The sequence below is a fragment of the Bufo gargarizans genome, chromosome 6, assembly GCF_014858855.1.
Source record: "Bufo gargarizans isolate SCDJY-AF-19 chromosome 6, ASM1485885v1, whole genome shotgun sequence".
Taxonomy (NCBI): Eukaryota; Metazoa; Chordata; class Amphibia; order Anura; family Bufonidae; genus Bufo; species Bufo gargarizans.
In genome coordinates, this window is record NC_058085.1 from 103,594,047 (window position 1) to 103,607,423 (window position 13,377).

At 40.3% G+C, this 13,377-nt stretch overlaps 1 protein-coding gene across 1 annotated transcript in view; it reads left to right on the forward strand.

Moving 5' to 3' along the window:
- LOC122940224 (membrane primary amine oxidase-like) overlaps positions 1 to 12,981 on the forward strand; it is a 32,247-nt gene extending 19,266 nt beyond the window's left edge. Inside the window, exon 4 of the mRNA XM_044296697.1 lies at positions 12,360 to 12,981. Within this exon, the coding sequence (XP_044152632.1) occupies positions 12,360 to 12,644 (285 nt within the window). The 3' untranslated portion in view covers positions 12,645 to 12,981. The remainder of the gene's footprint in view (positions 1 to 12,359) is intronic.
- The last annotated feature ends 396 nt before the right edge of the window (positions 12,982 to 13,377 follow it).

A 13,377-nucleotide genomic window follows, 5' to 3' on the forward strand; every position in this document is an offset into this window, starting at 1 on the left:
TTTTGGTATTACTGGACGTTTCTGCACCCTACATATTTCTTACACGGGAAGAATCCATTATGTTGGCCTATGCCTTTATAGTGATCTTTATTATCATCATTTTAGTTTTTATTGTTTTCATTTCTATTTGTGGTTTTCACTTGTTTAGTAATGCAACTATTGGTGGCTGCCAACATATTGCCTAGGTTTTTAGCTTTCCGATAAATAACCTTGGGGTTCAATACCCCACTATTTTGTCTTCCCTCAGGACGTCCCAATGTTTGCTCACTATTTTTTTTAAGAGACTCACTTGGCCATTGTACGGTAAAATAAGAGGTGGGATTATTATGTCCTCTTCCTCCTTCGTTTTGGACTTCTCTCTAGTAAAGTTTGTCTATCTAGCTGTCCCACTTCTTTCTTTTGAGTTATCAGTTTGGCCATGTTGTATCCTTTTTGTTTCAAATTTTCTCTGTCGATCTTAGGCTTCCCTTTCATATTCTGCTAGTTCGGTACAATTTCTTTTGATACGTAGAAACTGACTTCTTGGTATGTTATCTAACCACCGAGGCAGGTGACAACTCTCTTTGGAGATAAAACTATTGGCGTCAGTAGGCAACAGTAGGTTTATTAAAAGTCTTTGTGTGTATCTTGTTCCCCTCAATTGTTCCTCCTTTACAGAGGAAGAGGTTCTAAGTCAGATGTCTAAAATTAATACAAATAAGCCACAGGGGCCTGATGGGATACACCCAAAGCTATTAAAAGAGCTCAGCGGCGAACTAGCAAAACCATTAACAGATTTTTTTAACCAATCACTGGCAACAGGAGTCGTCCCAGAAGATTGGAAATTGGCAAATGTTGTGCCCATTCACAAGAAAGGTAGTAGGTTGCAATCGGACAACTATAGGCCAGTAAGCCTGACATCAATAGTGGGGAAATTAATGGAAACCATACTTAAGGAGAGGATTGTGGAACATCTAAAATCCCATGGATTGAAAGATGAAAAACAGCATGGGTTTACTTCAGGGAGATCATGTCAAACTAATCTTACAGATTTTTTTATTTGGGTGACTAAAATAATAGATGGCGGAGGTGCAGTAGACATCGCTTATCTGGACTTTAGTAAGACTTTTGATACTGTCCCACAAAGAAGGCTTATCAATAAATTGCAGTCTTTGTGTGTGGACTCCCATATTGTTGAATGGATTAGGCAGTGGCTGAGGGACAGACAACAGAGGGTTGTAGTCAATGGAGTATATTCAGACCATGGTCTTGTTACCAGTGGGGTAACACAGGGATCTGTTCTGGGACCCATATTGTTTAATATATTTATCAGCGAAATTGCAGAAGGCCTCGGTGGTAAGGTGTGTCTTTTTGCTGATGACACAAAGATTTGTAACAGGATTTATGTTCCTGGAGGGATACACCAAATGGGAAAGGATTTAGGAAAACTAGAGGTATGGTAAAAAATCTGGCAACTAAAATTTATGTGGATAAGTGCAAGATAATGCACCTGGGGCGTAAAAACCCAAGAGCAGAATATAAAATCAGTGATACAGTCCTAACCTCAGTATCTGAGGAAAGGGATTTAGGGATCATTATTTCAGAAGACTTAAAGGTAGGCAGACAATGTCATAGAGCAGCAGGAAATGCTAGCAGAATGCTTGGGTGTATAGGGAGAGGAATTACCAGTAGAAAGAGGGAGGTGCTCATGGCGCTCTACAGAGCACTAGTGAGACCTCATTTGGAGTATTGTCCTTAGTACTGGAGACCATATCTCCAGACGGATATTGATACTTTGGAGAGAGTTCAGAGAAGAGCTACTAAACTAGTACATGGATTGCAGGATAAAACTTACCAGGAAAGATTAAAGGACCTTAACATGTATAGCTTGGAAGAAAGACGAGACAGAGGGGATATGATAGAAACTTTTAAATACATAAAGGGAATCAACAAGGTAAAAGAGGAGAGAATATTTAAAAGAAGGAAAACTGCTACAAGAGGACATAGTTTTAAATTAGAGGGGCAAAGGTTAAAAAGTAATATCAGGAAGTATTACTTTACTGAGAGAGTAGTGGATGCATGGAATAGCCTTCCTGCAGAAGTGGTAGCTGCAAATACAGTGAAGGAGTTTAAGAATGCATGGGATAGGCATATAGCCATCCTTCATATAAGATAGGGCCAAGGGCTATTCATAGTATTCAGTATATTCGGCAGACTAGATGGGCCAAAAGGTTCTTATCTGCCGACACATTCTATGTTTCTATGTTTCTTTTAGCTCCTTTTTATATATTTCAGTTGGATCTTTTTTTTTAGCAGTTTATATGTTCTGCTTAGTATGTTTTTTGCCTCTTTGTTCATTATAACAATTCCCCCACCTTTATCCGCAGGGCGGATGATGATATTATTATTTTCCTGTATAGATACAATTTCTTTTCTTTCTGTTCTAGTAATACTTAAATATTGGGGATTTTTTGGTTTTCTCACCTTCCATATTTCCTGAATCATAAAGGTGTTAAAGGCCGCTGAAAACTCTTGTAATGGATGATATTTTGATTTACATTTGAGATCTGTATGTTTGAATATACAGTGGGTATAAAAAGTCTACACACCCCTGTTAAAATGTCAGGCTTCTGTGCAGGGCCATCTTTACCAAGGGGCAAAAGGGGCAGCTGCCCCGGGCCCAGTTGCTCCTGAGGGGCCCAAGGCAGCTGCCTCTTGAGCCCTGCTAGCTACTGCCCTGGGTGTCAGACTGTCAGCTTCACAGGGGGTGAGTCCGGGCATCGTACTGTGTTAGAGCTGTGAATGTGATCTAGGACCTTAATGACATCATCACCATGTGACCAGTAACCTAGCAATATTACTGGTCACATGGCTATGAGGTCATCACAGATCCTTGAGTGTTGCAGGTGAAGTTTGCCTTAACTGTGGAGCTTTTTTTTGGAAGATTATATCAGAAAAAGGTGACATTTAGGGGCTGTTATGCTAATATACTGTAAACTACTGTATAGTGGGGTGCTGTATACTGTGTGGGGCCTGAATACTGTGTGGGGCTGTATACTGTGTGGGGCCTGTATTCTGTGTGGGGGCTGTTTATTGTGTGGGGGCTGTATATTGTGGGGGGGGGGCTGTATAGTGTGGGGGGGCTGTATAGTGTGGGGGGGGGGCCTGTATACTGTGTGAGGCCTGTATACTGTGTGGGGGCTTTATATTGTGTGGGGGCTGTATATTGTGGGGGGGGGCTGTATAGTGTGGGGGGGGCCTGTATACTGTGTGGGGCCTGTATACTGGGGGGGGGGCTGTATAGTGTGGGGGGCTGTATACTGTGTGGGGCTTTATATTGTGGGGGGGCCTGTATAGTGTGGGTGCCTGTATACTGGGGGGGGGCTGTATAGTGTGGGAGGCCTGTATAGTGTGTGTGGGGGGCCTGTATACTGTGGAGTGCTATACTGCTGTACTGTATACTGTGGGGGGCTGTATACTGTGGGTGATGTATAGTGTGGAGTGCTATACTGCTGTACTGTATAGTGTGGGGTGCTGTATAGTGTGGGGTGCTGTATCATGTATAGTTTGGGGTGCTGTATACGGTGAGGTGCTATACTGCTCTACTGTATACTGTTGTATACTGTGGGGTGCTGTATACTGTGGGCTGCTATACTATATACTGTGGGGTACTGTATAGTGTGGGGTGCTATATACTATAGGGTGCTATACTGCATACTGTGGGTTGCTGTATACTATAGGGTGCTATACTGCATACTGTGAGGTGCTGGGGTGTACTGTAACACTAGGGTGAGCTGAGCCCTGGTCTCCTTCCTGCAGAGCGGTGCCCACTTCCAGCCTGAGCCCAGCTGCCCAGAGCACTGATCCTGAGCTGCTGGAGTCTTCAGAACTGGAAGTATTTACAGTCATTCACTGGACTCTACCAGGTGTGTGGATTTTTTGTGTGTGTGTTGTGGTGGAGGGCGTGATTGCATGCTAAGGTGTGGGAAGGCGGGATCCAGGGGGCCCAAGTAAATTTTTGCCCAGGGTCCAATCAATATTAAAGACGGCCCTGCTTCTGTGATGTAAAAAAATTAGACAAAGATAAATCAGTTCAGAACTTTTTCCACCAAAATATACAGGGAGTGCAGAATTATTAGGCAAGTTGTATTTTTGAGGATTAATTTTATTATTGAACAACAACCATGTTCTCAATGAACCCAAAAAACTCATTAATATCAAAGCTGAATATTTTTGGAAGTAGTTTTTAGTTTGTTTTTAGTTTTAGCTATTTTAGGGGGATATCTGTGTGTGCAGGTGACTATTACTGTGCATAATTATTAGGCAACTTAACAAAAAACAAATATATACCCATTTCAATTATTTATTTTTACCAGTGAAACCAATATAACATCTCAACATTCACAAATATACATTTCTGACATTCAAAAACAAATCAGTGACCAATATAGCCACCTTTCTTTGCAAGGACACTCAAAAGCCTGCCATCCATGGATTCTGTCAGTGTTTTTTGATCTGTTCACCATCAACATTGCGTGCAGCAGCAACCACAGCCTCCCAGACACTGTTCAGAGAGGTGTACTGTTTTCCCTCCTTGTAAATCTCACATTTGATGATGGACCACAGGTTCTCAATGGGGTTCAGATCAGGTGAACAAGGAGGCCATGTCATTAGATTTTCTTCTTTTATACCCTTTCTTGCCAGCCACGCTGTGGAGTACTTGGACGCGTGTGATGGAGCATTGTCCTGCATGAAAATCATGTTTTTCTTGAAGGATGCAGACTTCTTCCTGTACCACTGCTTGAAGAAGGTGTCTTCCAGAAACTGGCAGTAGGACTGGGAGTTGAGCTTGACTCCATCCTCAACCCGAAAAGGCCCCACAAGCTCATCTTTGATAATACCAGCCCAAACCAGTACTCCACCTCCACCTTGCTGGCGTCTGAGTCGGACTGGAGCTCTCTGCCCTTTACCAATCCAGCCACGGGCCCATCCATCTGGCCCATCAAGACTCACTCTCATTTCATCAGTCCATAAAACCTTAGAAAAATCAGTCTTGAGATATTTCTTGGCCCAGTCTTGACGTTTCAGCTTGTGTGTCTTGTTCAGTGGTGGTCGTCTTTCAGCCTTTCTTACCTTGGCCATGTCTCTGAGTATTGCACACCTTGTGCTTTTGGGCACTCCAGTGATGTTGCAGCTCTGAAATATGGCCAAACTGGTGGCAAGTGGCATCTTGGCAGCTGCACGCTTGACTTTTCTCAGTTCATGGGCAGTTATTTTGCGCCTTGGTTTTTCCACACGCTTCTTGCGACCCTGTTGACTATTTTGAATGAAACGCTTGATTGTTCAATGATCACGCTTCAGAAGCTTTGCAATTTTAAGAGTGCTGCATCCCTCTGCAAGATATCTCACTATTTTTGACTTTTCTGAGCCTGTCAAGTCCTTCTTTTGACCCATTTTGCCAAAGGAAAGGAAGTTGCCTAATAATTATGCACACCTGATATAGGGTGTTGATGTCATTAGACCACACCCCTTCTCATTACAGAGATGCACATCACCTAATATGCTTAATTGGTAGTAGGCTTTCGAGCCTATACAGCTTGGAGTAAGACAACATGCATAAAGAGGATGATGTGGTCAAAATACTCATTTGCCTAATAATTCTGCACTCCCTGTAAAAATAAAATAATATGGTTGCATAAGTGTGAACACCCTTAAACTAATACTTTGTTGAAGCACCTTTTGATTTTATTACAGCATGAGTCTATCAGCATGGCACATTTTGACTTGGCAAGATTTGCCCACTCTTCTTTCAAAAACACTCCAAATCTCTCAGATTGCGAGGGCATCTCCTGTGCACAGCACTCTTCAGATCACCCCATCGGATTCAGGTCTGCGCTCTGGCTTGGCCATTCCAAAACTTTAATCTTCTTCTGTCGAAGCATATCCTTTGTTGATTTGGATGTATGCTTTGGGTCGTTGTTATGCCGAAAGACGAAATTCCTCTTCATGTTCAGCTTTCTAGCAGAAGCCTGAAGGTTTTGTGCCAATATTAACTGGTATTTGGAACTGTTCATAATTTCCTTTAGCTAAACTAAGGCCCCAGTTCCAACTGAAGAAAAACAGCCCCAAAGCATGATGCTGCCACCACCAAGCTTCACTGTGGGTATGGTGTTCTTTTGGTGATGTGCAGTGTTGTTTTTGTGCCAAACATATCTTTTGGAACTATAGCCAAAATGTTCAAACTTCAGACCATAACACCTTTTCCCACATGCTTTTGGGAGACTTCAGATGTGTTTTTGCAAAATGTAGTCTGGCTTGGATGTTTTTCTTTGCAAGAAAAGGCTTTCGTCTTGCCACTACCCCATAGCCCAGACATATGAAGAATACGGGAGATTGTTGTCACGTGTACCACACAGCCAGTACTTGCCAGATATTCCTGCAGCTCCTTTAATGTTTCTGTAGGCCTCTTGGTAGCCTTCCAGACCAGTTTTCTTCTCAGCTTTCATCAATTTTGGAGAGACATCCAGTTCTTGGTAATGTCACTGTTGTGCCATATTTTCTCTACTTAATGATGACTGTCTTCACTGTGTTCCATGGTATATCTAATGCCTTGGAAATTCTTTTGTACCCTTCTCCTGACTGATACCTTTTAACAATGAGATCCCTCTGATGCTTTGGAAGCTCTCTGTGGACAATGGCTTTTGCTGTGGGATGCGACTTAGGGTCCATTCACACGTCCGTAATTTGGGTCCGCATTCAGCAATTTGCGGACCCATTCACTTTTAATGGAGCTGGAACGGATGCGAATCCACATTTTCGGGATCCCCATCCGCATTTTCGTGATCCACATCAGTTTTTTCTGGATCCATTTTTTCTGGATCCGCAATTCCGTTCCTGAGAAAAATAGAACATGTCCTATTCTTGCCCGCAATTACAGACCAGAAAAGGCATTTTCTATTAGTGTCTGTGATGTGCGGTCCGCAAATTGTTGATCGCACATTGCAGGTGTCCGTGTTTTGCGGATCTGCAATTTGCTGATCTGCAAAACACTTACGGACATGTGAATGGACCCTAAGAAAATTTCAGAAAAGACCAACTAGAGCAGCTGGTTTTTATTTGGAGTTAATCAGAGGCACTTTAAATGATGGCAGGTGTATGCTGACTCCTATTTAACATGATTTTGAATGTGATTGCTTAATTCTGAACACAGCTACAGCCCCACTCATACAACCACATTATTATATTTTTTTTGTTTTCTTCCCTCCACATAAAAGATTTCAGTTTGTTTTTTAATTGAGTTGTACAGTTTATAGGTCAAACTCAGAAACCTGACAGACTTTTTATATCCACTGTAGATTCAATTGGAGATATTTGTGTTCTCTCCCCTCCCTCCGCTTTCTTTATATATATATATTTTTTAAATATTTTTTCAATTTTAGTTTTCTCATAAATCTTCTTAATCCTATAAACGCTTCAAACTTGTTAAAGAATCCTGTAGGGGCAAATTTGAGACCTCTCTCCCTAATATATTCCGCTCCATGTCAGTAAGTCGGTGTTTGCTCAAGTTATATATTTTTTGAGACATGCCTTCCTTCATATATCTATGTGTTAATGATTTTTTCTTTTTGGAGAGTTGCCCCCCCTAAATTCCCTTTTTTGTTTGCCCTCTTTCTGACCTGAAAAAAATCCTGTTTTACTGTCTTTTTAATTGTAAGTTTTTTTTTTATCCTGTGTGTTTTCCTGCCATTTTTGTTCTTTTTTTTTATCCTGCTGTTTTTTCTTTTCTGTATTCTCTCCTCTCTCAGTTGGTTCCCTTTTCTTCTCTTTGGTAATTCTCCTCTCCTTCCCCATATCTATCTTAGTTGAGTTTATTCTGGGGTCTCCTCCTCTATTTCTATTTGGTCATTCGTGACCTGTCTCAGGGGATTATACCGATTATGGGTGGGGATTTCTGGATTGGTGTTTCTGTACTCATCCTTATTTCTATTATTAATTACTACCACAGGAGTTAGCGGGACACGCGGATTAGAGTCTATTGTTTCATCATGCTCACTATACATAGTATATATTGAGCTCCTATCTTCTTGAATCTTGGTTACTTCAGGAGTGCATTCATCTATAGTTTTAAATAAGTTTGCAGTCTGCATTAATTCATTCTCACTATTTTGTATCATATTCACTGTTCTATTTCTCATGTTCCCGATTGGCAGGGAGTCACTCATTAATTTCCTAATTTTTTTCTCTCCCTTATTTCCTCTTCTTTTATTTGGATTCTTCTTTTTATGTTGATAACCAGGGTTAGACTCGGAGATAGAGTTGTTTGCATTTGAATAAGAAAAGCACTATAACGGCAGATAAATATACTTAAACAGTTGAACAGCTTTAGAACATATAACTGCACTGCTGAAAGGCAAATATATTTTTATTTTGCCACTTTTACACAACAAAAAGGGCTTTAGAACATATAACTGTACAGCTGAACGGCAAATATATTTTTCTTTTGCCACTAATTCACACCGCAAAAGGCTTTAGAACATATAACTGCACCGCTGAACAGCAAATATATTTTACTTTTGCCACTAATACACACCACAAAAGGCTTTAGAACATATAACTGCACCGCTGAACAGCAAACATATTTTACTTTTGCCACTAATACACGCCACAGAAGGCTTTTGAACATATAACTGCACCGCTGAACAGCAAATATATTTTTCTTTTGCTACTAAGACACGCAAAACAGGGCTTTAGAACATATAACTGCCCCGCTGAAGGGCAAATATATTTTTATTTTGCTAATAATACACGCCAGTACGCCACAAAAGGTTTTAGAACATATGACTGCACCGCTGAACGGCAAATATATTTTTCTTTTGCCACTAATACACACCTCAAAAGGCTTTAGAACATATAACTGCACAGGTGAATGCCAAATATATTTTTCTTTTCCTACTAATACGCGCCAAAAAAGGCTTTAGAACATATAACTGCACCGCTGAATAGAAAATATATATTTTTTGCCACTAATACACACCACAAAAGACTTTAGAACAGATAACTGCACCGCTGAACGGCAAATATATATATTTTTTGCTATTAATACACACAAAACAGGGCTTTAGAACATATAACTGCACTGCTGAACGGCAAATATATTTAACTTTTGCCACTAATACATGCCACAGAAGGCTTTAGAACATATAACTGCACCACTGAAGGGCAAATATATTTTACTTTTGCCACTAATACACGCCACAAAAGGCATTAGAACATATAACTGCACCGTTGAACGGCAAAAATATTTTTTTTTTTGCCACTAATACCCGCCACAAAAGGCTTTAGAACATACAGACGTGGACAAAATTGTTGGTACCCTTTGGTCAATGAAAGAAAAAGTCACAATGGTCACAGAAATAACTTTAATCTGACAAAAGTAATAATAAATTAAAATTCTATAAATGTTAACCAATGAAAGTCAGACATTGTTTTTCAACCATGCTTCAACAGAATTATGTAAAAAAATAAACTCATGAAACAGGCATGGACAAAAATGATGGTACCCCTAACTTAATATTTTGTTGCGCAACCTTTTGAGGCAATCACTGCAATCAAACGCTTCCTGTAACTGTCAATGAGACATCTGCACCTCTCAGCAGGTATTTTGGCCCACTCCTCATGAGCAAACTGCTCCAGTTGTGTCCGGTTTGAAGGGTGCCTTTTCCAGACTGCATGTTTCAGCTCCTTCCAAAGATGCTCAATAGGATTGAGGTCAGGGCTCATAGAAGGCCACTTTAGAATAGTCCAATTTTTTCCTCTTAGCCATTCTTGGGTGTTTTTAGCGGTGTGTTTTGGGTCATTGTCCTGTTGCAAGACCCATGACCTGCGACTGAGACCAAGCTTTCTGACACTGGCTAGTACATTTCTCTCTAGAATTCCTTGATAGTCTTGAGATTTCATTGTACCCTGCACAGATTCAAGACACCCTGTGCCAGACGCAGCAAAGCAGCCCCAGAACATAACAGAGCCTCCTCCATGTTTCACAGTAGGGACAGTGTTCTTTTCTTGATATGCTTCATTTTTTCGTCTGTGAACATACAGCTGATGTGCCTTGGCAAAAACTTCGATTTTTGTCTCATCTGTCCACAGGACATTCTCCCAGAAGCTTTGTGGCTTGTCAACATGTAGTTTGGCATATTCCAGTCTTGCTTTTTTATGATTCGTTTTCAACAATGGTGTCCTCCTTGGTCGTCTCCCATGTAGTCCACTTTGGCTCAAACAACGACGGATGGTGCGATCTGACACTGATGTTCCTTGAGCATGAAGTTCACCTTGAATCTCTTTAGAAGTCTTTCTAGGCTCTTTTGTTACCATTCGGATTATCCGTCTCTTAGATTTGTCATCAATTTTCCTCCTGCGGCCACGTCCAGGGAGGTTGGCTACAGTCCCATGGATCTTAAACTTATGAATAATATGTGCAACTGTACTCACAGGAACATCTAGTTGCTTGGAGATGGTCTTATAGCCTTTACCTTTAACATGCTTGTCTATAATTTTCTTTCTGATCTCTTGAGACAGCTCTTTCCTTTGCTTCCTCTGGTCCATGTCGAGTGTGGTACACACCATATCACCAAACAACACAGTGATTACCTGGAGCCATATATATAGGCCCAATGGCTGATTACAAGGTTGTAGACACCTGTGATGCTAATTAGTGGACACACCTTGAATTAACATGTCCCTTTGGTCACATTATGTTCTGTGTTTTCTAGGGGTACCATCATTTTTGTCCATGCCTGTTTCATGAGTTTATTTTTTTACATAATTCTGTTGAAGCATGGTTGAAAAACAATGTCTGACTTTCATTGGTTAACATTTATAGAATTTTAATTTATTATTACTTTTGTCAGATTAAAGTTATTTCTGTGACCATTGTGACTTTTTCTTTCATTGACCAAAGGGTACCAACAATTTTGTCCACGTCTGTATAACTGCACCTCTGAATGGGAAATATATTTTTCTTTTGCCACTATTACACAACAAAAAGTGCTGTCATTTTAGCACTTCACCACACAACGGCTAATAAGCCCTTTTTTTCCCCACTAATACGAGCCCAAAAATGTTTTAGAACTACACCACACAAAGGCAAATAGGACGTATAAGTATTTCCTTGTAATAAACCCTAGTAATGGCTGTAACACCCCAATAACAGCAACGGTTTGCTGGAATTACAGAGCTGTATCATTGCAATTTGGATCCCCAGTCAGTGCAGCAAGGTCTATTAGGATTGTTCCTGTTACCCAGGCTGTAACCTCCCCTACTGAACCCTTTTCTACATAAATTCTGTGGAATGATTCCTCCATATCCTTTCCCTACACCTTGAATAATCTTTCCCTGCACTTGTAAATGTTTTTTTCAGCACAATGAAGTTTTTTTTTAGCACTCTCCCTAGCATCTGCTGACATCTTTCCCTGCACTAAGTGCACTGGAAAATGGCTGAATCCAAGATGGCTGAGGCTATTTATAGGGCTGTGACATCACAGGGCTGGCTGGCTGCTGATTGGCTGCATGCATGGCATTGTGGGTGATCCAACCTTCCCAGAGTTCCTTTCTCCATGTCCTAACACGTGCAGCAGCCATTTTAGGAACAAATGTGATTTGTTACCACGAAGCGTGAGGAAATTCGGATTCGATGCAAATCCAATTTTTCCTGAAATTCGGATCGAATTCCACTTCGTCAACTTCGATTCGCTCATCTCTAGTTGTGACCATCACCAGTTGTGAATGGTGGATCTTACGTTATCTAAAGTGTCAAATTTTCTGCAATCATTTGAATGAGAGTTTACCTGCATTACACCGATACAGCCATTAAACAGTGGAAGTAACTTTTTGCTTCCGGATTTGTTCACAGTTTAGTTTCCAGTGCCAATAGTTACCTGAAATGGCTGATTATTGGGGGGCTCGTTGTCATCAATATAGGTTATCAATATCAAAAAAGCTGGAATACACCCTTAATGTGTATGCTCACTTTTAATTGTTTAGTGCTCTAAAAAAACTAATGAAACAACTTTGCAAATCAGCAAATACTTTGCTGTGTGTACAGATTTTTTGCAGATCTATGTGTCTTCATGGTAATATAGCAAATAATTAAAATAAATGGAAGGGAGTATAACTGCAGGATCCGACTACATACGATATTTTTGTAGTCTGTAACCATGAAAATACCTTGGTCAGCATAGGAGCTGTTGACACCAAATTACCTACATTGCTAGTATAACCCTTTTTTTTTTTTTTATAAATATAACTTACATATATCCTCAAAGACTGCTTTTCAGTAAAAGAAACATATATATTTGAAATCCAACCTGTCTCTTTTCCCTTAGGACTTGGTTGCTTGGATCACAGTTGGGTTCCTTCATATTCCACATTCTGAGGACCTTCCAAACACAGCCACTCCAGGCAATGCTGTGGGATTTTTTCTCAGGCCCTACAATTATTTTGACATAGATCCTTCGGTGAATTCACCAGATGGAGTTTATTTCAATAGTAAACAGGACTATGGGTCTTGTGAAGTGAACCAGCTTGCCTGCTTATCTAAAACTGCATCCTGTTCACCCAACATTCCACCTTTCACCTATGAAGGCTTTAAAAATCTGGTGAATTTATAATGAAAGCTCTTACTTATATCTTATATAACTTATACAGGTGAAACTCGACAAATTAGAATATCATGCAAAGTTCATTTATTTCAGCATTGCAACTTAAAATGTGAAACTAATATATGAGCTAGACTCATTACATGCACAGTGAGATATTTCAAGCCTTTATTTGTTATATTTGGATGATTATGGCTTATAGTTTATGAAATCCCAAAGTCACAAGGTACCCTTTGCTCAGGGGGTATGGATTAATTAGCTGACTAGAGTGTGAGACTTTGAGCCTAGAATATTGAACCTTTTCACAAAATTCAAATTTTAAGCTGCATTAATGTTATTCCTTTTAATTTGCATTACTGAAATAAATGGACTTTTGCACAATATTCTAATTTTTCGAGTTTCACCTGTATATAAGATGAGCAGATCATCCCGACAATCGCCTGCTCATCAGCAGAGGAAACTGCTGCTATTACATGCAGTGATCTTGTGACCATCACTCGTCCCTATATACACCATCATTGTTTGCCGGCAGCAGACCATGATTAGACATCACAATGTGTGGCCGGCATACACAGATTTTTAAACTTGCTGAAAGATTCCAATTGCACGATGAATGAGCCAGATCATCACTAACAAGCTTTCATACAAAAGCTTATTAGCGATGATCTAGAAGATATCTGCCCGTCTAATGTAAGCTTGAATGGGTTGTCTCACTTCAGCAAATGGTTATGCTTGCACACGTCTG